At 41.7% G+C, this 26,654-nt stretch overlaps 1 protein-coding gene across 2 annotated transcripts in view; it reads right to left on the bottom strand.

The window, feature by feature from the left end:
- Nucleotides 1–21,823, bottom strand: part of AIFM1 (apoptosis inducing factor mitochondria associated 1) — a 28,322-nt gene extending 6,499 nt beyond the window's left edge. Inside the window, exons 1-11 of one of the 2 annotated variants that reach the window (XM_052662966.1) lie at nt 21,570–21,823; nt 13,776–13,906; nt 10,675–10,774; nt 9,602–9,726; nt 9,327–9,457; nt 7,749–7,839; nt 3,204–3,288; nt 2,545–2,621; nt 1,523–1,631; nt 667–774; nt 244–332 (exon numbers count right to left, since the gene is read on the bottom strand). In XM_052662966.1, coding sequence (XP_052518926.1) covers nt 244–332; nt 667–774; nt 1,523–1,631; nt 2,545–2,621; nt 3,204–3,288; nt 7,749–7,839; nt 9,327–9,457; nt 9,602–9,726; nt 10,675–10,774; nt 13,776–13,906; nt 21,570–21,675 — 1,152 coding nt within the window. In that variant the 5' untranslated portion in view covers nt 21,676–21,823. Of the gene's footprint in view, nt 1–243; nt 333–666; nt 775–1,522; nt 1,632–2,544; nt 2,622–3,203; nt 3,289–7,748; nt 7,840–9,326; nt 9,458–9,601; nt 9,727–10,674; nt 10,775–13,775; nt 13,907–15,092; nt 15,236–21,569 lie in introns of both variants that reach the window. The other variant, XM_052662965.1, reaches the window with a different exon arrangement.
- Between the last annotated feature and the right edge of the window lie 4,831 nt (nt 21,824–26,654).

Below are 26,654 nucleotides of genomic sequence, written 5' to 3'. Positions count from 1 at the left end.
AGGTCTCAAAAGTGTGTGACACACACAGGAAGGGGCTATGGGAAATGGTTCCCAGGTGTCTATGCTGGATCCCATCATTCTTATTTTAGTAGAGGACAGTTCATTCAGAAAATTACAACAGGTCAATGGCAACTGCCAAGACAACTAATCTATGGGTATCAAATGAAGGAGTAAGAATGAGGAAACAGGGCAGGGCAGGGCAGGGTTGGAAGGTCTTCTGGCGGCCTGTCTTGCCCTCCTTACCTTCCGGCCATCTTTCAGCTTGATGAGTAACCTGCCACTGCTGACTCCAACTGATTGCACAATAGCACTGGGCAGCACCTTAACCCCCTCTGTGAAGGCAAATGAGACCTGAGGCTGAGCCTGTGAGCCCACCACCTTCACAACAACAGACGAGAGGCATCCCCCACAAAACCAGGACTCGTCAGCACACAGGTGGCCTTGGAGAGCCACAGGCACCCACATCCACAGTTCACTTCCGGCACTTTCAGGAATCCTGCATCAGATTCATAACACCTACATGAAGCCAGCTGACAGGAGAATGGTAGAAACTTTTCACCTGGCAGCTGGTAAAGCTTATGTACAGGGGGTTCCCAAAGAAGCAAACTCTGCCAGTTCTAACTAACTCCAGGCAAGAGTGGGAGCATACGGAAAGAGTGTCTCTACCTCGTCGGACTTTTTCCATGGTCCAGTTGCTGAGGTATTCGGGGAGGACCTTCCCCATATTTCCTTTCTCAGGGAAAAGCTGAATCACTTCTGTGCCTGAGGCTCGAGCTGGGAAGAAGAAACAGAGCAGGTAAAGCGGGAGGCAAAGGCCAATCCCAGGAAGAGAAGTAAAGGGGCCAGCAATAGCCATCTACTGCACACAGGGCAAGGCCACGACCTGGGCTGGAGCACCCATTTCTGGGCCACTAGGGCACAAGGGCATCCATCCACAAGGCAAACACAACAGGTGCCAGAACTTGTCCCTGGATTCAGGAACATACAGTGAACTCAGTGCACTTACACCTAGGCTTACACAAGTGCCTTCCAAGCTCTGAATAGTATGTACGTTCCTGAGAAGATGCTCTGATTTCACACAGCTGAAAAATCATGCTAAGAAAAAAAAAATGATTGCTGTGAAATATTCGAACTGGAACTCACAGATCAGTCAAGCTGCGAACCATCATGTGTCGGAAAGAAGTCTTTGACTTTTACGGGGAGCAGCAGTTCAAAGATACATGCAGTTCTTTAGTCTACATTGCCCCTACCATCTTAATAACTCACTTCCCTTAATATTTTATTTCTCAGGAGTTCTGGCCTAGAGGTGAGAGGAAAAGGAAAGAAAGCGGCACTGCTCAGCTGCTTGGATGACAGCCTTTCAATCACTAAGGTGACCCACATCAGAGCTAAGCTCCGTGATTAGTTTTTCATCATGTAAACCTTAATCGACCCCTTTCTACTGATGCTGGCAAATGCATCTCTGAAAAGCATGTGCTATAAGGTCAGAGAAAGAAAATGGAGGTCACTCCCCAATACTCACCCTTTCTGCCAAGAGCACAGGCCAGTTCGCTACCAAGAAAGCCCCCACCAATAATCGTAATCGACTTGACTTCTCGGGAAATCTTCTCTAAGGTTCTAAAGTCTTCGATCTGTAGAATCACACCAGTTTAATCCATTGATTTCCCAAAGGGGTATACAATGATAATACTAGGAAATATTTTCTGATAAATCTTTGACAACAGTAATTTGCACATAAAATCTTCACCTTGTATGAAGTGGCTCAATTACAGCTTCTATTTTATTGATGCAAATTTCTTTCTCCAATGTAACACTCTGTTAACTAGTTCTCAACTGGGGACAGGCATGCCCCCTCTGCCCCAGGGAACATCTGACATTGTCTGTGGCATTTTTGGCTGTCACAGTTAGGGTGGTGAGGTACTACTTGAAGCTAGTGAGTGGAGTCCATGGACACTGCTAAACATCCTACAATGCACAAGACATCCCCTCACCACAAACAGTTATCCAGTCCAAAATGCCAAGAGTGCCAAGGCTGACAAATCTTGTTGTACTAAGAATTTAAAGGATAGTAAAAATCTTTTCAAATACCTATAGAAGTGGCTGAAAATTTTCAGTTTTCATAAGTAGAACATGGTGTTAAGAAGCAACTCCTTCCTCTTTTTCACTTAGGTACTCTTAACTTTTTTCCCCAAAGTCTCCACAATAGCATTTGCAGTGAAAAATGCCAAGAGGCTCTAAGGAGTTCCAATGACTCAAATGCATCAGAAAAAAAGAAAAAAAAAAAACAACTGTGGAAGGGAAATCGGAAGGAACTATAACAAGCAATAAAAACACACTAAATGTCTTTTTCACCCAGGAGCTCAAAACTCTTGAGTGAGGTATTTGAGGTGCAGAGAGAGGAAGTGATTTGCTCAAGGCCAGATAATAAGTCTGTAGAAGAGCCACAGATAGAACCCAGATCTCCCAATTCCCAGGTGGGTACTTGGGGCCACAAGATTATGCTACCTCTTCAAAACCGACAAAAGCACTAGAGCTGACAATTACCTTTCTGAAAAGTGTTGTTCTACTCTTCACCTCTGCTCCAGCCCTATCAATGGCAGAGAGACTTCTTGGAGTGCCTCCTGGAAATCAGAGGAGAAAAACCCTTTAGCCCAACAAGCAGAAGCTGGCCCAACAGAAGCATCAACTCGCTACAAGGTTTTGTTTTCCTTCCACTCATCCCTGCAGCAGGCTTTTATCAATTTCCTTTGAGAAATTGATTTTAGAGTCTCTCCTCAAAGGGCCCACCCTCCCTGTAGATGGCCAGAAGGCCTCACTTTTTGCTCCTATTCTCTTCTACTTTTTCATGAGGATTCACCAGAAAGCACAGTCATGTTTGTTGAAGCAACTGCTTCAAACCCCTCTCTTGATTTCTGGTTGAAAGTGGCAATGAAGCCATGAGGTTATATCACTTTCAGGGCAGAGGGCCAAGGCTAAGGAGGGAAAGGCAATCCTTTTCAATAGCCATCCCTGCCTTTAGCAGAGGGAACAGTAAGGACTGTCCAGAGGGGCTATTGCTCAGATGCTTGTAGTTAGCTAGCCACGCTTTGCACTAAGGGAAGACATCCACTTCAGAGTCTGGGTTTCAGTTGCTTAGAAACATCTTTACACTAAAACTCGAGGGAGCTCTATTGGGGAATGAAGCTATCTCCAGAAGTACTCACCTGTTGCAATCAAGCACTTTTCATAGGTTATTTGAGAGCCATCATTAAGTTTTGCCACATTGCCTCTCACATCCAGCTGTACTACCTGGTCCCGCCAAACATACACACACAGAGAGGGATAAATTCACTTTAAATTTTTTTTATTGAGATATCACTCATACAACATACAATTCAGCATTTTTCAGTGTACAATTCAGTGGGTTTTAGTATATTCACAAGTTGTGTGGCCATCATCATCACTATATAATTCTGGAACACTTCCATCACCCTCCAAAAAAACCTGTACCTGGCAGTCATCAGCCCAATGAGAAGAGTTACTTCTTGACCTAAGGTGATCCTTAAGAAACCTAATCACTGGTACCAATTTCTTCAAGGAGTCATAACTTCCTAAGTGGCCAACATCACAGTAAGTTCCTAGTGTCCCAAAGCTCATGCCCAAATTTGTGGGAATGGAGAATAGGGACAGACTTTTCTGCCTGGCTCTTTGGAACCCTTCTTTAAAAAAAAAAGTGGCAGCGCTGGGTCCTAGCTGTGGCCTCCAAACTCTTAGTTGTGGCACGTAGGATCTAGTTTCCTGACCAGGGATTGAACCCAGGCCCCTTGCATTGGGAGCACGGTCTTAGCCACTGGAGCACCAGCGAAGTCCAGGGACCCTTACTTCTTTGTTAACAACTCTCTCGTATCCTTAACATTCTTGTAGGATGCTTTCTCCCAATTTCTAGCTTTCACTAAACCTGAGCTCCCCCCGCCTGCACAGGACAGCTCATATGTAGAGATTGCTCACTCACTCACATTCCTCCCCATCACGAGGAAAGGATTATAGCTGCTGATGGTTCCAAGGTACTCTCGCGCCCTCATCCCCTCTGAAGGACACTGACCTATATCCCCTACAACTCAAGTGTTATCCGGCCTGCTCTTGGTCACCCCTCAGTCACTGAAGTCCTTGGCACCTGGCTCATATTTTTCCTCTACGCCACATCCAAATGCTCTCTCTTAAACGTCTACATAAAATATCTCACTCTTTGGTCACAGTCTGCCATCCTTCTAGCTTTCCCTCAGTCTCACTGGCACCTTTCCTTGTTTCTGATTTTCTCCATTTACCCAGTGGGCTGTTCCATTCCATCTAATCTGGGCCAATGGTAGATCTCTCAAACTGTGCTCTTGCCAGCTTCCCTCATTTCCATGTACCCTGCTCCTTATGATGAAGAGCTTGAGTTTTGCAGTCAGGGAGACTGGGGTTTCTGGCTCCGCTCCACTCCTTATGAGCAGTGAGACCATTCATTCAAGACATATTTATTAAACACCTAGTATGTGTTGGGCTTCCCTGGTGTGGCTCAGATGCTAAGGAATCTGTCTGCAATATGGGAGACGTGGGTTCAATCCCTGGGCTGGGAAGTTCCCCTGGAAAAGAGAATGGCAACCCACTCCAGTATTCTTGCCTGGAGAATTCCATGGACAGAGGAGCCTGCTTGGCTATACAGTCATGGTGTCATGAAGAGTTGGACATGACTGAGTAACTAGCACTTTCACATGTCAAGTGCTGTGCTAAGTGCTGGGGACACAATGTTGAGAAAAACAGATACCTTGCTGCCTTCAGAGTGTAGCAGCCAAGACAGATAAATTTAATAAACACTATAATTAAGCGTGAGAAATGCTCTAATAAGGACAGTGCAGGTAGTGCTAGAAACATATGACAGGCGCACCGAGTCAAGCTGTCCAGGGGGCCATGATATAAACAGATAGGATGGGTGAGTAGCTACTTTAGCCACCTTTGATTTGTCCTGGGTAAGCTCCCTCCTCAATCCAACCCATCGACTCAAACCTCTCAGGTAACCCACCTGGTATCCTAGTTTACTGCAAACACAAGTGAAGCCATTAGATGTGAGCTTCCTCAGCTTCTCATAACGGTTCCCACCTCCTAACCCCTGAATACAGACTTCACATCCTCTCTTCCAGTTACTGGGATGAGGTGGCCTTCCTGTCTCGTTTCTATGCCTGACTCTTACCCCTTCCTCTCTCTCCTGTTAGTCAGCCGCTCACTCACCCATCTCTCTCGTGACATCTTCTACCTTAGCCCACTGACGTGTTTAAGTCTGCCCCATCCTAAAGGAATACTTTTGATTCAATGTATGTCCTCCTCCAGCTGTTGCCCAATGCCATCTCCCTTTTGTCATTTAAACTTTCTGAACGAGTAGTTTCTCCTCTTTTCTAACTTCACAATGATATCTGAACAGCTAAATGTAACGGGTCATTTTAGAATTCCTTTGTTAGCAGATTCTTTTGCTGTGGTAATACTCTGGCTCACATCCTCCTTCTTGAAACTCTCTCCAACCCTGGCCCTGGCCCTGGGCTCGCCTCATCCTGCCCTTTTAATACTTCTTTCCTAGTCTCCTTTTAGGACACTTTTTCTTAAGCCTGTTTCCTGAAATTTGGGTTCCGCAGGGCTCCATCTTTGCTTCACTCCTCTTCTGACATGACTACCTCAGTTCTCCATGGGGGAGGGCCTCACACCTACTCTCATGGTCTCAGTTCTGACTCGTATGCAGATGATTCCCCATCCATAACTGAGCCCAGAATTCTACTCTGAACATTACAGTCATGTATCCAACATGCCCTTAGGGCATATCCACACAGATATTCTAGTTCATACTTAGTTCAAAATGAAATGTCATGTCCCCCTTAAACTAGGTCTTCCTCTTGCAATGTCTCTCTCACATGGGGGTGCACTACCATCTACCACACAAGCTGAAAATCAGAAAGTCATCTTCGCCTCTCTCTTCTCTCATGTTCTTCCTCCAACTGGTCACCACCACACCCCGCCAAGTTTGACTTAATGCTTTTAGTCTGTTCCCTACTCTTCATCACCTTTCTGTTAGGAAGCTATACAGTGATGGTATTAGGAGCTTGGGCTCCGGAATCAGAATTCTCCAATCAGAGAGATCTGGGGCTCAAATTCTGCCTCTACTACTTATTAACTATGTAATCTCAAGCAAGATACTTCACCTCTTTTAAATCTCCATTTCTTTCTCTGTAAAACGGAAATGTTAATAGTGCCCACCTCCTAAGATGATTGTGCAGGGCACCACGATGTAATTAAACGCACATAAGGCATTTTCATACTGTGCTTACTTCTTCTTAATCACCATCAGCACTCCTGCCCTTATGTGGACTCCCACCATCTCTCACATGGATTATTAAAAAAATCTTTGAAATGGTCTCTTTCTAGTCTTGTTTCCCTGAAATCCATTCTCTTCACAGCCAACCGAGTGATTACTTAAAATTCAACCCAACTGCTTTATATTCTTGTCTAAAACTCAACAGCTCCTCAGGGTCAATGCCATAAAACTCAAGATCTTTCACACGACAGAGCTCGACCATCAGGCCACTGCCTAACTTCTTGCTTTCTCATCTCCTGTCACTCCTTAACTTTCTGCTCTATCAGTCTTGAGCTGCTTGTGTTTCCCTGCACCAAACATGCTTTTTCACCCCCTTGTGCCTTTTCTTAAGTCTTTTTCTTAAGCCTGCTTATGTTATTCTTTTTCACTTAAATGCTCTACACTTTTCTCTAAGCTGGTGAATGCTACTTCATTCCATCATATTCCCCATTCTATGGAAGGAGACTGCCTTCTCCAGGAAGCTTTTCCATCATTATACTGGGCACACTTCCTAGTAATTCCCACAATATATCGAATTTCTTTCTTATTCCAAATCTATGTTATGATTATCTGCTCACATTTTTGCCTAATACTGTTAGCCCCTAGAAGGCAGGGCCTGTGTGCTACACATACGGGATACTTAATACAGTCCTCTTACCAGCTTATCCACCAACCCATATCCATCTTCTCTGCCTAACATCCCCATATAGGAGAAATGAACCTGTCCTTATCAAAGGTCAGTGCCTCCACTCAAGTTCTGGATCCCATCTCTTCTGGGCCTTGCTCCTCCTGATAGCCCTTCCCTCTCTACTGGAACACTGCCAGTAGTTTATAGACACACTCTAGACCTCCTTCCTGTTAACAAACACAAAACAAAATGCAAGCAAACAAAACCCTCCCTGAACCCTAAACGCCCTCCAGTCACTGACCACCCCCGTATTCAGGCACTCACCTTTGTAAAGTCCAACAATATTTTCCATGCTGATGTCATGCCTGAATTATTTTTACTATCCTGAATAATATACATTTGTCAATCTCCTGTCATCAATAATCCCAAAGAAATGTTAGTGTGGAAAAACAGAAAGAAGGAGGAAAGGCAGAGGAGCCAATCAGGAGAAGGAACGGCCTCAGAGTCATGATCCCCAATGACCTGACTTCCCTGGGAAGGTTTAGCTAGCCTGCTACTCTAGGCTAGAGACAGTGCTTTCCCCAGGGAGACACACTAATTAGTACAGACTGGCAATATTAAACCTTAAAATGACTTGCTCTTTCTTTGATGAACTACAGTGACAGACAGATGGAAGGGATAGTGGGAATGCAAGTCACCATCCTTGCTGCCCCTGTGGGCACATAGGTGGAGCTTGACTAAGAAAGCAGCCTACTAGCTTACCTTCTTCCCAGTGAGGACGGCCACACCACCATTTTCAACATGAGGCAGGTCCTGAGCAGAGACGTAAAAAGAAGGTGGCTGGAAATATATGCTGTAGAGAGAAAAAAGAGAAATGGTTGTAAGTACATGGAATGGCTATCAACTTCCCCCAGAGGTTCAGAAAAAATTGGTTCCACCACGGAAAGCTTTCAGGAATATTTTCTCAAGTAGGTGCCCAAGGGTACTAAATCTGGGTCATGGGAACAATCTGGATACATTCTTGGCTCCAACAGCTTTGCAGGAGGGATGGTTCTGGTATCTAGGGGGTAGAAGCCAGGGATGCTGTGAAACATAAACAGTATGCAGACCAGGCCCCTAAAGCAAAAAATTATCCAACCCTTAATGTCAATAGTGCCGAGGTTGAGAAATCGTGCTTTGCATTTAGGTTCCTTTCAAAGTCAGGACTAGAGGAGTGGCTGAGGAGCTGGTACTCACATCCACCCACACAAGCTGTCCAGGATGGCACTGATCACTGCACAACTTGGTCTAGCTCCTGAGATGATCTCACCCCAAACAGCAGATACCGTCTATGAGGGATTAATTAAGGGACGGGTAACCTGGAGAATCCCATGGACAGAGGAGCTGAGGGGGGTGCTACAGTTTGTGGGATCGTACAGAGTCAGATGTGACTGAGCACAACAACCTAATTGGAGGGCTTCCCAGGTGGCTCAGTGGTAAAGAATCCACCTGCCAGTGCAGGAGATGCAAGAAACGTGGGTTCAATCCCTGGGTCAAGAAGATCCCCTAGAGGAGTAAATGGCAACCCACTCCAGTATTCTTGCCTGGAGAATCCCATGGACAGAGGAGACTGTAGTCCAAGGGGTTGCAAAGAGTTGGACACAACTAAGTGATTAAGCATACACACGTAATTGGAAGTATGCATCCTGCTTGATAACAGACATGATATGAGTGAGGGAGGCAGGTAGATCTATAAAATTTAGTCCAGTGTCAAAGGGATCCATTAACGAGGAAAAAAACTGATACCCAAGAACATGGTACTGGACTCAGGAGATCCAAGGAGCCTTTTAAAGGAAAGGGCTTCTTGATCTGTTCCTAAGTCTCTCATGCAGATTTTAATAAAGAGTTTCTTCCTTAGCGTTCCCACTGTATCCCTGCAATTCTGAATGTCTCCTGGGGCGTCAAAGAAAGTGCCATAGAACAGTGTCTTTTGTTCTGCTTTTATGGGACATGCCTAGGCAAGTATGAAGACATGACAACACAGGCTGAGCTGCTCTTCGAAGTCTAACACAAGGTCCTGGGAACAGAGGCATGAGTACTTCAGAGGCCAACATTATAACTTCAGTTATTGGTAGCACTGGTTAACAGAATCCAGGACTCTTGCCACTACAGCCTGGTGTTCACTCTAAGCTATACACTCGCTCTAAGTGTGTACTACAGTGGACTCTGGAGTGTTGCCAAGTCACCTGTCTTATGTGCTGTGTGCAGTTCCTGCTAAATCCTGTCTTACTCTCTGTGCTGAAGAGACAGTACAACCAGCTGAACTTGCTGGTTAGGCCCATTTTACATAAGTGAACAGACCTTCGCTCTTTTCCATTCCATTGTTTGAATCGTAGTGTCTTTGTGACATTCGGGTCATCTGAAAACCATAGTTCTTTTGAAAGAGGAGGTCTCATGTAAGGCAGCTCAGGATCTTCAGATACAATCAGTACCTTTGGACACAAAATAATGATACTTATCACAGCCAAGTTGTTTAAGAGGCAAATGTCAAAGTGCTCACGTTGGCTAAGTGCTTGTGGACCACACAAGCAAGACAGTCAAGCAAGACATGTCAAGCAAGGCAGTATGTGCCTTACCCTGGCTCCAGGATCCCGAGCCCGGATGGATCTGGCTGCAGCAAAAGCAGCAGTGCCTCCACCGATGAGCAGGAATGGAACATGACTTGGTATCCTAACTTGGGGTTGTGGCTCTCCTTCCAGAGCTATGAGCAAAAGATCAGACAAGGAGAATATTTTTTAAGTCTCAGATGACTCCTTGCCACTATTAAAAAAAAAAATCACCTTGAACTTGACTCAGTCCTTTATATAAAAAGCTAGCAAAACACTGCAACTACATTAATCTTAACAAACGTCACATCTTCTGAAATGACAGCAACAGGAAGCATCCCTTTGATAAGTGAAGAATATTCAAAAAAAGAGGTGAATGATGTGGCCAAGGTCATTGACTCACTAAGCCTCTCAGAACTAGAACCTAGCTTCAATGCTTAGCTATTTCTCAAATATACTAGAAAGTATAGATTTGAAGGCTTCTGCCCTGCCCATTTAATTTCTTAATGGCCAACAGGAAAATATCAAGTTCAGTTTCACCTTTTGTTAGTAATAATGGGGGAAAACTGAGCAGATCAATTGGGGATTACTAAACAATGTTCAAGAAAACGGAGGTGTTATGGAGGAAAGCAGTGGAAATGGCCTACCTGGAATTGTGGGGTTTATTAAAGGATTAAAACATTCCTGAGAAATCAAGCCAGAAGTGTGGGATGGAAATGATGGCTAGCGCTACATGCTTTAGGCAAACACACACATCGTGAACAACTCTGAACTCCAAAGACTCACAAGGGGAACAAAACAGACCAAAAGAATATCCTCATTGGGGGAAAAAAAGGCTTTCATCTCTTTTCCAATAAGTATCTTTGCCAAGCTTGCATTTTTTAATTTAAAGCTTGCCTTTTAAGAGTTTAATATAAAGAAAAACAACCAATCACTAATCACAAAGTTTATTCTCAAACCTAAATTACAGTCAAACACTTGTAATACCATAGTTTCTGGAAGTTTACAATCTCACAGTATCATCATGTCAACAAGATACCTGCAAAACACAGCAAATTGTCTATAATTTTTGCTTTATATATTGAGTCTCAAATCATACTCACCAGATGATGTGGCTCTTTTCTGTTTCTCTTCTGGTGTCAGCCCTAACCCTGAAATTCTTTCATTGTATCTTTTTTTGTCATCTTTTATTGTCTTGTAGGCCTGTAGACCCAAACACGGAGAAAATTTATTTCATCATAGAGCTAGCTAGCACACATCATAAGTAACATTCATTATCTTTCAATTAAATGAGAAGCTTTTGTCTATATGAAGTTAGTTCTTCTGTGTTAGAATCACTAAGGCAAAAATATTTTCTTAAGAAATAAAAAAAAATATTTAGTGTGTACACACTTGGTGTGGAAAAAATACAGGTAAGCAGATGAAAATGTTCCAGTTTCAGATTTCCTTAGGCTCTATGTGAAGAATTGTCCTTACGTTTAATTCTGAAGGTACAGCTGAAGAAAAAAGAAAAGTACTTTATACTGAAAGAATAAAGTGCTAGGAAGACCTAAACTTTATAAAAGAGGTTTTAGACTCTGCTGGATACTAGCTGTGAAACCAACCTATAGGGTCCTGGGTAGGAAGCTGGGCCATAAGTTCTCTTGGAAGATGTCCCAAGTTATTTAAGTATCACAGAACTTAGATGACATCCTGAAGCATGACCACCAGTAAGCCTAGTCTCATAGAGTAACTCATCTTTTCCTCAAAGGCCTATTCTTTAATGACACTCAGATACTTAATGGGCAAACATCTCACTTAAACAACTACTGTATTTAAAATATACTATCTTCTCTATCCTTTCAAACTGAAGGGCTAGGTTTTTTTTTAACACAGCATTAGAATTGACTAGTTTTCTTTTTTTAATTCAGCAGCAGAATTTATTGAAGATCTTTTTAAAAGCAGTAGGGAAGAACAACTTGTTTTCATTATAACACTTTTGCTCTTTTTGTAACCCACAGGGTCAACAAGACAGAAATTTAAGTGACCATATGTCAGCTGAAATCCCACATTATTAATTAATTGGAGGAAAAAGTAAGGATAATCAGAGGAAGTAGCATAAAAACATGTTTTAAGAATAATATGAGCCTCTTACAGAGCAATCCACTAGGCAATGAACTGCATTAAGGAACCTGAACTCATATTTGCACTTGACATTTATCAGCCTGGAAACATCTAATATACAACATGAATGGATTAGAAAATTAAGTGCTGTATGTTAAAAGATAATGGTTATTCCTTGAATTTACCACTAAATTCATAAACTGAATTCAAGTAACACTAATTTCAGGAAGAGGTTTTTTTTTAATCTTGGCAGAAGATATTACATACAAGTCCAGCATTTACTCATTCCTTGAAAAAATATTTATTTTAAGAAAGGGATTTCTACCTAAAAAGATGGCTTAAGCTGATCACTGTGAGTGAACAGAGAAATAAACTGGGGTCATGTTCACACTGAGACAGATATCCAATAATAGCCTAGGCCCTCTCACACCTCCTATTGGCTTCATACGTCAGGGAAGAGGAGACCAAGAAATACCTTGAGGTTTACTGGGGAAAGAACAAGAAAGAGGTTTGTCATATATTTATATATTTAGCTTTTAAGTAAATGTTCTGATATAAAAATAAGTTACAGACCTATTATATAAAAATTAACTTTTCCCCCAAGTGTCTCTGTCTCCCCAGTTTGCAGATTTCCAGTCAGTGACATGAATACACGTCAGGTTAAAAAAAACTACAAAATTCTGAAATACGTTAGCAGACAACTGTTCTAAACAGATGAATATAATGGCATCTATTCCACTTAAAGGAATATGAAAGGTAACAGTTCATTTTCTGAGTGAGGCAATGTGGTCCTGTCAGTTGAACACTGGCTCAAATATTAAATCTCATCAAATGTTCTAAAGGCCACTTTGGCTCTGTGTATGTGTGTGTGTGTGTGCATGCGTGCACACTCAGCAGTGTCCGCCTCTTTGCAACCCCATGGACTGTATGTAGCCCACCAGGCTTCTCTGCTCACTGACAAATCTAAGTCACCTCAGATCATGTTTTAAATGATTTAAAATATAATCTAAAACAAAACACAATAGTTTGATAAGTTGTAGGTAGACAAAAGCTTATCATTTAACCTAAAAGCACCATAATACAGCAGCTTTATTATTACCAGTGTTGGATAAACACAGAGGGCAATGAGGCATTTAACTGAATTGCTTGAGAGGAACTTGTGCTTCACAGACATTTCTAAGACAAGAGGAAGCAACAGTATGAGTGGCCCTGTTCTGTGGCCTGGCATTAAGAGATTCGCCTGGCCAGCTCTGTGGAGGCCATCCAACTCTGGTACAGCAACATGAACCAGAGGTTTAATGGGTCTCAAATGTTACAAACATATCAGATACGAACACTTTAAATCTGTTTCTGAATGAATGGGGTGGAACTGATGGGAAAAGTTGAGAGAGCTATGAAATGGAAAAGTTAAGGTTTAGAGGGTAGTGTCTAAGTAATGAAGGAGAGGCATTTAGGAAAGCAGTTGACACAAATGCATTAGCTTATACCACTTCAGCCACTAGTTTGACCAAATTACATACAGATTACAAAAGGGACACTGCCAAATGAATTTAGTTGAAATAGAGGCTGGGGGTGAGTGTGGAGAACACTGTAACTTCTATGGCTTTTTGGACCTCCTCAGAAGCATTCAATAAAATGCCCTTTCACAACAAAAGTAGGGTTAATTTGCTGTTTCCCACAAAACACAGAAACTATATTTTACCTAAAATGATTCAAAGTGGATGGTGTTCAAGTCACTTTTACTTGCTTACTCAATGTTTACTCTTTGAGACTATCTTGTTAGATATGCAGCACTAAAGCACAATATAATTTAGCATCATAAAAAAAGAATTATGAAATTGGCAAAAGTTTCAAAGACAGGGTTGATGACAAGGATTTATAGCAATCATTAAACGTATGGCTTTAGATATTTCCAGTAAGACTTTAAGAGTTTGAAGAATGAGATTTGAGGACTCCTTAGTGACTGACAATGTCCCTTTAATAAATACCTAGAAAGCACATGCCATGAATGTTTCATCATGTTCTAATGGATCAAGTTTTCATTAGTGCCATGGTTTCACCCACCCTACCCCCAAAATATATTTGAGTGTAAGTATCTTACATAATAAACTCCTGCCCCAGTGACTGTTGCTCCTACAATTAAGAAGTATACTAGGCTGCTGCCATCTTTCCCAGAAGCACCTGTAGACGCTAGTGATCTAGAAGGGGGTCCTAGATGATGACACTGCACAACTGTAGGTAAAGATAAGGCCAAGAAAGAAACAAAGGAAAATAGAAAAAGCACTAAGTATTAATGAAGAAACATTCAATATAAAGGCAGGGAAGTGTTTTTGGTTACCCTGTGCTAAAAAGAAAAACAAATGCTGTTCCAGGATTGGAGGAGAATGTATATTTCCTCAAAGTCTGTCACCAGACAGAGCTCACCTAGTTCTTACTCTGATTCAACTCACAGCTGGCAAGAGCTATCTACTTTCCTTGTGCATTTGGAGTTAGGTCAGAGAATGACCATCTAAGTGACTTCAAATAATTTTCATGTCCCCTCCTTTTTTTAACGCAGTGATTGAGTAATAAAGATAAGTTCACCCTCTTACCAATGTAGAAAGAACTAAAATTGTAATGTTGTCCAACCATTTGCTCTCAATAAGTAAAATAAACAGCTTCTTTCAATCAAGGGCTTTACTAGGTGTTATCTAAGTTGGTTCACTCAACCTTACATGATCCAGCTTTAGACTGATCTGCTTAGTCACAGTAAACTCTGCCAAGTTAAAAAAAAAAATGCCCACAGAATAATTCCTCTGTCACCAGCTAAGCTGATCACAGTTCATTTAAGGGGATATTATTGTGGCAGTACTACATAACAGTTTAAAGCACATTTCTCACCTCACACAAACTCCATCCTAAACCTGGAGATACTAGACTTAATTCTATAATTTAGTCTTTGGATGAGGTTCCTGGATAAGTTTTCCTTTCAGGAATGCTGAACTGAAAGTTATTGTTTTTAAATGGTTATTATCCCAAGCCAAGGAAAAATACAATATTTGGCAAATGGGTCAAAATCAAATATTGTGCTAAGGAGCTGCAATGAATTTTGACCTTATTCATAGGTTAGTGCATTATATCCAAGAGAAAACGTACAATTTCGTAGATTAGTCAAATCTAAGGAAACGCAGAAGCTTTCAAGTAAAGAGTAAAAAAGACAAGTGCAAAGAGCAAAGATCAACGAGAGATGAAATTTCAGTCATTCCCAAATTGGTTCTCACAGACTATTAGACAGTAGGCACTCTAAAGAAGGCTCTTTGGAAATTCTTCCAAAAAGAGAAAGGAGAATTAGTTGTAAAAGTCTTAAAGCAGAGTAGTACTGAGTCTATTAATGGGAGCTGTTTGGCAGCTTCTTTACACAAGCTGCTTTTCTACTTACATATGCACCAGCTCCTATTGTTGATAAGCCCACAATAAGGACTAATACAGAATTATCGATTTTGCCCCCTGATGGACCAGAGCTAGCCATTTGTCTTGTCATCTGGAGTTCTAGAGGAACATGCCATCGCTGGAACAAGTTGCCTAAGGAACACAATTTATTAAGACACACACACATACAAAAATAAAATAGTTAATACATGTTTATGACTAAACGTCAATGCATTGCACAAGTAAAGACTTAAATGCACATTGGGCTGTGTCATATTCACTGTTAAATGGCCAAGGGGAAAAAAAAAACTTAAAACTGTACACACAAATACAACAGATATCAGAATGTACACTCTAAAGTTGTTGGAGTTTTACAAGTATAATTTAATGCTGTCCAGGGAGGAATTTATCGCTTCCAGAATAGGTAATGAAAAACACGGGCAGTTCATCAAATACTTCTCTCTTCACATCTTCACCGTAAATGAAGCAAACATGGAGAGATGACTGAATAGACAGATATAACAAGTTAACTACAGGCTACCTGGGACACTCTAACAATCATTTAAGGAGTAATTTAAATGGCTGGCTCAAACCTTGCACAAATAGACTCCAGCAACACAATCTAACCAGAATAGACTTTAGCCTTGTGGGAAAGGTAATGTGTCCTGGAAGACTGAAATGCTAAATCTCAGAAGAAAACCAGAAAAAAAATTAGGTAAATTCATCTCCCCCAAAGAACTGAAGAATTTTGGATTATGTTTTTTAGAATGACAAAATTTAAAATATCCACTGGCTACTTGGCTCTTAGTCCTCCAAAATAATACAAAGATTATGTTGATGTAGAAACTCGGAATGGCTATTAAGAATCTGAGGATCATAACAATGCTCACACATGGAAATGTCAGAGTTTCATAGTCTTTATCCAGGAGGATGCTGGCATTTTCAAATGAAGGAAGAAGGTCCCAGCACCTTCCCTGCTTGTGACAGTCTTCATGTTGACTACTGACCTAGAACAGGGGTTTGTAAATTTTTTCTGTAAAGAACCAGATAGAAACTATTTTCAGCTTTGCAGGCCACACAGTCTCTGCTATAACTACTTAATTCTGCTGATGTTGTGCCAAAGCAACCACAACATAAAAATAAATGGGTGTGATTGTGTCCCAACAAAACTTTGTTAGTGGACACAGAAATGTGAATTTTAAATAATTTTCAAAAAATCGCCTATTAAAAATTTTCTTGAGCCATCTTAAAAATGTAAAAACCAATTTTAGCTCAAGGGGCATAGGAAAGCATGTGGGTTTGGCCTGTGGGCTGTAGTTTGCCAATCCTGATCTACAGCAGTGGTTCTAAAACTTGAGTGGGTGGGCATCAGAGTCCCCCAGAGGGTTTATTAAAGCATGGAAGGCCAGACCTACACCACCCCCACCCCAGAGTCTCTGAGCTGGAGGATCTGGGATAGGGCTCAAGAAGTAGCATTTCTAATGAGTTCCCAGGTGATACTGATGCTGCCAGTCTACACTTCGAGAATCACTGGTCTAGAGGCAAGTAGCTATGTTCTGATCTGACCAAGCTTTAAAAGACAAACAGAACAGCGCCGGTAGCTGGTCCATATGTACTTGCAGAAATTCAAAATAGGGAGCTTTTCCCCAGCTTTCACAATTACAGGGCTCAGAGGGGTATAAACATGTCCAAAACGCAGCTGCATTTTCTTACCTGAAATCCTTGGGAACATGAGCATCCCAGAACTTAGAATTATTATGTGGTAAGTATATAATGCATATACCATATAGTAAGTAACACCCAGCACAATAAGGGGCAGCAACCCAGTCACATGCATTAATGTTTCTATGACTGATCACAATTAAGAGAATAAACAAAAGATTCTAAGTTAACTTCTCTCCAGTTCAGGTTACAAAAACTTGACAAATGAGTTCTAAAAACTTGAGTTTTTTAGTCCTATTTTCATTTCTAAGTTATAGATAAGAAGCTATGGATCTATAGTCTTAGAACTGGAAATGTCTTTTTCTCTACTGTTTTTATTTCTTACCTGTTTTAGAATCTTTCATCACTGAATGAAATAAAATGGCTTATATTTGGGAACAACAACAAATCATGAAAATAAAACCATGGGCAAGGGTTGAGAAGCTTATCTCAAACTGGGCAAGCTTTTGATTTTCAGAGTCCATAAAAATGATGAAGCATCAGAAATAGAAACTGACAAATCTCAGGGCTTAGAAAATGAAACTGGGTAGAAAAAGTCCCACATGGTTAGATACAGTACAATGAATTTAGTTGTCTCTTACCTCCATCCCAAGTTTTTTTTTTAACTGAAAATAAATGTTTTTACAATTCCATTTATTCCTCTAGAAGATCCTAAATCTAAAAACCATAACAACTTTAATATAATAATTTAAGTTCAGCAGTTTTGGCATCAATTTGCAGAAAAAAAAAGACATTTAAAAGCAAATTGACTTTTAAAAAAAGGAAATGGGTTTACAATTACACTACTGCTTGAAAAGAAATATAACACAATACAGTCATTAACAAACCAACTTTTTATATATCTAGTGACTTTAATTTTGTAAAAGGTGATAATATGTTATGGATATTCATATTTCCCTCCAATTTTCTTTTACCTATAAAATTATTCCCACACCTTTCCTACCACAGCCTCAGAATTTTAGGAAATCTTATATAAAGACTGAAACATGCCTTTTCACTTGTCTTACTAATGTGGGAAAGCCCCTTTACTCCTTGCCTTCTCATTGCACCAATCTACTTATTTTAAATTTTCTGCAGTCAGACCACATGTACCAAAGTAGAGCGTTCTTCCTCACACTTATGATTTTTTAAAACTGATCGTTTATACATAATAATATGATTGCCATTTTGGCGATAATTAGAGCCTCTACCATGTCATATGATTATCATTTCTTTGTAGTTATTGGAATAATTAAGATCTAGTTTCTTAGCAAGTCTGATACTATAATACAATATTATAGTCTATATTCATTATATCATGCGAGGATTCAATTCCTGTAGGAGTTTGCTCAATAAATGTTTCATGAATTAATGAATAAGATAAAGAAATAGAAATTCATCCCAGTTCTACTGATAAGGACTGAACATTTTGAAGAAATTTTTGCAAAGAAGTTTTGAATACCACAGGCTAGCATTAGAATAGTACCTAAATCAACAAATTCACTGCTGTAGGTTTCATAATCTCCTATTTTTCCATATACCCAGAAGCCCTTTTCCACAAATACATCCATACAATTGAGGCACCCAGAAATTTCAAGTGGTTAGGAGGTCTAATATTGTCTTGAATCTTGTTTTCTGAACATCAAACTTATTCTTCTGACATGTCTAAAACACAAGATCGGACAAGCCTAGGTGATGTGTCCATTGCAGCTAAATGCCTCTTGTGTGAAACACTCCGAAGAAAGGCGAAGAAAAATGATTTTGATGACACACAAAAAATCTAACTGTATTCTGCAACGTTAAGTCCTTCATAGTACTAGGGTTCAGTCACTGAGAACTTACCATGTACCAGACTGTACAAAATGCTGAGGACACAAAACTAAATGTGACACAATTTGTGTCCTCGGGTAGTGCCTAGTTTAGGAGGGGAGAATGGCTGTAACTATTCTGAATATCAGAAAAATGGGCTTGACGCAAATCACAAGAGATTCAAGGTTGCTCAGTTTGGCTTTTTATACTTTAGGTCAGTGGCACAGAAGGGAGTCATTATTCATTCAGAATAGCAGCTTCCAAACTTTCCTTATCGTTCGAATTACATCAGCAGCCTTGTTAAATATAAATTCCCACGACTCTCTTCCAAAGATTCTCATTTGGTACAGTTGGGGTTGGCTGGCCCTCTACTTTAACTTATTCGACCAGGCAAGTTTTGGAAACACGAAAGTTACAATATACAGCAACTCCCTTAAAATATTAGCAAACGTCTAGAAGAAAAGGTTGACTTGCTAAAATTTTCTTCTGGAAAGTTCTGTCCCAGCAAAAGGAGTGGGTAAAGGCTTGTCTTCTAAGCTTCAAGAAAGTGTCATTTGGCAGTGTCCAGGAAGTCTGGATCGTTGCCCACAAGGAATTCAGTTTCTTTTTTAAGACAGTAAAAAAGGTTCTGAACAGAGCAAAATGTTCAAACATCTGACCCTCAGGTCAGGGGTCAGTGACGAGTTTGATCACATCGGTAGCACAATGTTTGATAACGAAATAAAAAACTACAGAACAGAAAACATCTATTACCTATCTAATCCATATGCTCCTCAATTCTGAATGCCGACACAAAATGGTTACTATATTTTTACCTTCAATCATTTCTGGAAAGAAGCAGAGCATCCAAATATAGTAAATAACCAGATAGTAGCAATTATCGTTTTAAGGCAAAAGGCAACATATAATGCAAATGAACTCTACAATAGTGACAGGTATGGATGAGATGTTCCAAAGTAGGTTTAAAGTTTGCTATAATCCTGGCAAAGAACTAGTGGGGAGGGAGGGGAAAACAGGAAGGGGAAATGGCCTATCTACAAACATGCCTCTCCCTGATGTATGTAAAAACATATGGTGAACTATGGATACTATGGGCGAAATAATTCAGATTAAGAGCAATTAGTCATCAAGCCACAAAACAAGGTTGGTTCCTAAAACGACAGAATCATTTCTTTTTGAAATTGTAACCCCACCCCCACCCATTGCTAAAGATAATAAGGTTATCCTCTGGTGCTTGGCCAAAGGACAAATAACTGTATACAAAGAGATGGATGGATCTGTCAAGAAGTCAGTATATACTCTACAGCAGACTGCCTTAAAACAAAGTCATGCAATGGAAAAGAACACTTTTAGTGAGTATATTTCAGTAGTTCTAATATCACCAACCATCTCAAACGTCTCTTAAATCAATTCACCTTTGCAAATCCACACTTAATTGATGAGAACGTTTATTTAGACTTCAGAATGCTGGCAAAAGTTGTGAGTTTTAGGCAAAGTAAGTACACAAAGTTTGAAAGCCCAGCGTGGATGAAAATCATCAGCTTACCTAAATTTCTGTGTAAATTTCTGTCCAACTTACATACAGCATCCTCAATTCAATGCACAAAACCCATACAGATGACATCATAGACAGGATGTTAGTTTTTCAAACCTAATCTAGTTTTTCAAACTTCTGCAAAGGCAGAAGTGTTAAGTTTCAAGAGCAACACGCCTTAGGACATACCTAAGGTACACCCATCAGGAAACAATTTCTTGAGGGATAGCAACTGGAAAAACTATTCAAATGTACATTTATAAAGCTCTCACAATCTAAGGGAAATATTTTCCACTTTTTAAAAAGCACCCAGCAAGCAGTTCCACGTTGAAAAGGCCTCAAGGCAGTTCTATATTGACACTGCTAATATGAATATCCTTGGGTGACCATTCAAAGATTATTGATGAAAAAAAAAACCCCAACAAAACCAAGCACCCTGTACTGGTGGATAATTCTTTACCCCCTTGAAGTTGTGCAGGCTGAAAATTGGCAGGTTCAAGACATGTTTAGATAAATTCAAGGATATCTGATGCCCAATGGGCTTAAAGGGGAACCAGATTTATCCTTAACCTTTTGAGATCAAACTTTAGCAAACAGTGTGGAGTTGGGGCGAGAGGATTAGGGACCTAGAGACAGGCAAACTATCCTCTGCTCTACCTATTAATTAGGAATATGACCTTGAGCAAGTAATTTCACCTCTCTGTGCCTCGGTTTATTATCTATAAGATGAGCGGGTTGAATTTTACCATGAAATCCCTTACAGCTCTAAAATTTGCTAAAACAAGTTCATGGGCGGGGGGCAAATACAATGTGTTCTGCAAACTGTTTCTTTGAAACATTAGGGACCATCAAGAATTACACTGACCAGGCCAACTCAACTCAAATTAAATCTGGGCCAACTCTTTCTGGTGGCTGGCGCACAGCGGACAGACTTCTTACTTGCATTGCACTATTTCTGTTTCCCAAGGGACTCAAGTCTGTGAATCTCATCTGGGGTTTGGAAGGTAAGCAGGTTACATGCTCATTTACAGAAAGAAGAACTGAGGCGTAGGGCTTGTGTCCTGCTTCAAGTCTCACAATCAATAAATGACAAAGTCTACTTGACCTCATTGCTCTAAAAAGGCGAACTGGGGGTGGCCAGGAGGTGGCACTGGACAATACAAGGACAGCCAGCTCTTCTGTTATCCCTGAACAGCAAACCCTCACAGGAAGAGGCCTCAAGCCGACTACCGGGCTCAGATCCTTTGAAGGTCAGGTCGGCACGGCTTGCGAAACTCACAGTTTGGATCCCGCCAATTCGGAATTCACAGGATCGATCGTGAGTGTGTTTAGTTTTTTTCCCCAGGGATGAGGGTAGGGTGGGGGGAGCCCTGAGCGGCATAGGGAGCCTGTGGAACCCAGGCCCTTCTTCAAGGTGGGGGTTGCCCGGGATGGGTCAGTCACCTGGGAGACGGTTCCTCTGCCTCGGGCCTCGGACGCACACTGTCCGCACCAAGGGCGCCAGCTTCTGCTTCAAAGCACCCGCTGCCAGGCCTCCACACCGGAACATTTCGGCAACCGCTACCCTGGACCTCCTCCTCCTCTCCTTTCTTCTTACGCACGTACCAACGGGTCAAACACCCTGGGCCCTGACCCGCTCCCCCAGCTCCCTTCACACGCACTCTACGCAGGCTCCTCCTCCCAGCCCCGGGTGTGCATTGGACAGCTAAGCCGGCCTGCCAGAGCTGGAGAAGGGGACGCGCGACTGGAGGCTTACTGCGCAGGCGTGGCGCTCGGCGCAGCATTGCAATTGGCCCGCACGGGGAGAAGCTGGGCGCAGGCGTCTAGCTGTCCGAACACTTGGCAAGCCCCCAGGCGGAGTTGCTTGCAAGTTTCCAAGGGCTGGGGGCACCGTGTTCCGCTAAGCGAGCTCAGAGAGCTGTCTGAGGAGGGACCGGTGAAGCCGCTTTGCTGGGAGGTGGTGGCCGGTGCTGCCGCTGCGTCGATGGCGGGAACCTGTAACGGCACCTCACAAAGCGTGGCCCCAGCACAATTTGTTCTTATGTTTAAGCCACTGATTACTAGGTCCTACGCCTTCCGGATTCTCTGACGGTAGTCCACTTCCAGTTTTTCCGGAGGTCCGGCCGGGGCACCTGGCTATGCAGATTCGGAGGGGACTTCCTTCTTTTACAAGTTGCTGGCGCTTTCCCACCCAGCCCCTGTTTCCTGGAGGAGGAATCATTACGGGCTCTCTTTCCTAAATCTGTCGTCGTGCAGTTCTGTGTCTTAGACGCTGTCCCAGGTGCTGCGGATAGTCTCCTGCTCTTATGGCTTCTGTGCTTGAGAGCAGGATGCTGGCAAAGAGTTCGTGTTTCACAAACTTTCTGTGAGAGAAATCCTAAGCAGGATTTTAAGAATTATGGGAGGAGTAGGATGAGGGACTGAGTGTAAATAGGTGTTTTTGACTCCACCAAATGTAAAAATACAAATGTAAAAATATATTTTTAGCAGTATGCAAAACATATGCCTTTTTCAAAGTTTTGAGTTACATATTTTTAATTGGCATATAATTGGAAATAAAATTGCTTTATGATATAAATAAATATGAATTTAATAATGAAATATTATAAATAAATACAATAAATTAAATTTATTATATAAATATAACATTGGAATATAATGTGCTGCAAATATTGCTTTACAGTGTTGTTAGTTTCTGCTGTACAACTTAAATCAGCTGTCTCTCTATATATATATCTTCCTGACCTCTTGAGCCTCCCTCCCCACTCCCTTGAGTTACATGTTCATTTAACAAGTATTTATTGAGCACTTGCCACTTGGACTGTGCCATGAAAGGAGCTCTGGGGGATATGAAAAGTATAGGAAGTGGTCACTGTCTAGTTGGGAGATGAGAGATATTGGTCATTTAAATAATAACATCTGATGTAGTGCCAGAGCAAGAGAAAATACTACGGGATGGAATAGCTAAGGAAGGACTTCATGTAAAAAGTGTTACTTGAGCTCTGTCTTGAAGAATGAATAGTAAGATTAACATAGACAGTGGAGGAGAAGAAATGATGTTTCAGATGGTGAATACTTTGGACCAAAAGTAATATTTTCAGTGGTTAAGCATCATTGAATTTGGATCCAGTCTGCTCCAGGCTGAATCCTGGCTCTGCCACTTGGGGCAAGTCACTTAAGCCTCCCTTTCCTCATCTACCAATCTCATAGGGTTGTTGTGAAGATTAAATGAGCTAATATTTGTAAAGTATCTTAGAGGAAGCACCATGTTGTTTAAAATGCTTGGAAGAATAAAACAAACAAAACCCACCACATTTTCATGGGACAATGGCTTGAGTACATACTAGGAAGTAAATAAGGATAGGTGAATGTGGTGGGGCCAGATTCAAACAGGCAAAAAAGTTTGGCCCTAATATTGTAGGTGATGAAGTTATTATTTTTAGTGGAATTAGGGATCGAGAATGAAATTACAATGTCGTTTTAGGAAATTTAACCCAGGAAACAATATTTATTGGGAGAAAATGATTCAGGGTCCCCATACTCATTAAGAATAGATTAATGTCCAGAAGTGCAGGTAATAGTTTTCTTTTAAAGTAGGGCTGTTTGAGGGGGATAAATATTGAAAATATCAATTCCACAATAAGGTAAAAAATTTCTACTTATGTCATATTTAAAGGCCTTGCAGACATTGACATTTATTACTATTTCTAAAAGTCAGTAATGAACAAGGATTGATTAAATACAAAGTTAATCCTATCTGGTGGTGAAAGAAACTTTGGAAAACACTCAAAATCTTGACAATCAGGTACCTATGAAAACAATTGAGTGTATTTGAAAGACAGTCATTTAATGATGCAACATTAACACAAAAAAGACACTGTACAGGGCTTCCCTGGTGGCTCAGTGGTAGAGTCTGCCTGCCAATGCAGCAGACAGGGGTTTGATCCCTGATCCAGGAAGAGCCCACATGCCGGGAGCAACTAAGCCGTGTGCCACAACTGTTGAGCCTGTGCTCTAGAGCCCACGAGCCACAACCACTGAGCCCTTGTGCTGCAACTGCTGAAGCCCACGTGCCCTAGAGCCGTACTCTGCAACAAGAGAAGCCACAGCCATAAGAAGCCTGTGCACCACAACTAGAGCGTAGCCCCCACTCACAACAACTAGAGAAAAGCCCAGGAAGCAAGGAAGGCCCAGCACAGCCAAAAATAAATAAAATTATCTTTACAGCATAGTTATTCATGCTTTTGCAATAAGTGCAATGAGGTACTTTTCTTGGTCTCTTAATAAAAAATGATATTTTATCATTTTGGTGGGGGGCAAAAACAATGTACACATATGAGTAACTCCAAAAATACGAGTGAAAGTTCCTCAAAATCTCACTCCACAGACTTTTTATCAGGGCATGGGCCCATTTTGATATACCACATTCCCAGAAATCAATGTTTCTACCTTACAAATATAATGAGAACTCTCAGACTCAGTGACAAGTTTTTGCTGGAAGCATGCGTCTAAATAAGCTTATGTGGATGTAATATTTTTTATATTTCTCAGAAAGATAGCATTAATTATGGCTATAATTAGCAAAACTTACTTTCACTCTTACCTCCTGCATATTTGTGTGTGTGTGCGCGTGCATCCTCAGTTGTGTCTGACTCTTTGCGACCCCATGGACTGCACCCCGTTAGGCTTTTCTGTCCATGGGATTTTCCAGGCAAGAATACTGGAATGGGTTGCCATTTCTTTCTCCAGGGGATCTTCCTGACCCAGGGATGGATGCCAGGTCTCCTGCATTGGCAGGTGGATTCTTTTACCACTGTACCACCTGGGAAGCCTAGTTAATAGTTATCTCTCTCTCTTTTTTAAAATAGCTACTCTTCTGTAGATAATAATCACCAGGAGCATTAGCTTCAAATACAGAGGAGAATTTTCTGGCAAGCTATTTAGACATCAACCAATCAAAAACAAAATATAATGAGGATTGCTATTCACACTATACAATGATAATAGGTATTCATAATGATGACCTTGGATTAGTCAATGAAGATTAAGTCTTTCTCGAAATGGTTTTAACATTGAATAGTATAATCTAGGGTTTTAGAAATGGGTGACCTACATATGTGCTAAAAGAGTTAGCTATAAATATATCTGCTAACTCAGCTTAAAAAGTTTACTAACTAGAAGACTCCATTTTCCCAGCCATTTTGAGTAACGTGGAAATGGCTGAGCAGTCACATTCCAATTTGCTTACAGATCTGTCACTGATGCTCTGAATTGTTTTCCTTATGATGGGAATGGATTTAGTCCTGTTGTCTCTTCTGCAGCTCAACCTCACACCCAAATAAGATGATAACTCACGTGTGCTGCTGGAATCCCTGACCTTGATGGCATTAGCAAATAACTCGAAAGTCGGTGCTCTTGGTATGTGTCATTAATATCTCAGCATATGAAATACTTAGGAGGAGGGATAAAGTCTTAAAAGGAAATGTAAATGGGCACATTTTATTGTATGTAAGTTGTACCTCAGTAGAGTTGATTTCGAACAAATTCTGAACCTGCAAATCACTTTTGGTAGAAGGAATTGGTCTTGACCGAGATGTGTAGTGCTTATTAAGCCTTGGGAAGCTGTCCCCTAATACCGTAAGAAAAGTTCTGTTCATTTATCATCTTCCAAGCATAATCTAGGCTTCTGGCAAATTAGACCCAACCACTTTGTTCTACATTCAGTTGCAGAGGGGTGAACGCTCCTAGGGGTTTCCACTTCCTTTTGAAACTCCACCATTCTGCAAGGATTTGTGATTGTATGGAGAGCCCAGAAGTGCAAGACACTGTGAGGTTTATGCCGTGTCTCAGGATCCCTCCACCTGGACCTATCACGGTTAGCCCCGGAAACAAAGTCCCCTTTTGCTGAAGCTGCCAGCACTAGCTTCCCCCTTCTCTTAGCCCACACACCAGCCCTCTGCCGCGGCGGGCCTTCCCCATTGGCCAGCCAAACACAACCGACTGCAGCAGCCAATGGGAGCCACTCTCCTGAACATTCAGAGGATGGGTGCTCGTGGTGTGATGAGGGGCGGTTGGCGCCTGGCACGCGCCCCCCTACATCTGGCAAGTCTGTGACAGAAACAGTAACTCGCCCTACACACGCACACCCGTGCCCCTGCCTTCCTCCTCTCAGCTGCGCGGGCCCCACAACCCGTGGTGTGTCTTGGCAGCGCCCTCCCCGGCTCCCTGGGGCGCGCGAGCGCACCTGCTTTCTCAATAAGACAGAGCATCCCTTTATCTTAAGGCTTGGGAGGGGGCCGCGGAGGCGGGGCGCAGCTGCCCGCCGCAGGAGAGGTGAAAGAGGTGTCTCCGCCCCACATCCCACCCCCGCCGAGTAGTGTCGCTCCAGAGCCAAAGTGCTCTAGAGACGCCCGAGGGTGCAGCTTTCTTTGTCCTCCCCAGTTGTGCTCCCAGCCCGCTGACCCTGAGCGCTCTGAGAACGTGGGAGTGGGGAGTCCGAAAGCTATAAAATAAATGGGTGCAAGGAAA

This window comes from Budorcas taxicolor, chromosome X, assembly GCF_023091745.1.
Source record: "Budorcas taxicolor isolate Tak-1 chromosome X, Takin1.1, whole genome shotgun sequence".
In the NCBI taxonomy this organism is placed as follows: Eukaryota; Metazoa; Chordata; class Mammalia; order Artiodactyla; family Bovidae; genus Budorcas; species Budorcas taxicolor.
The sequence above is the reverse complement of the archived record's forward strand: the minus strand, read 5'-3'. Positions and strand labels throughout refer to the sequence as shown.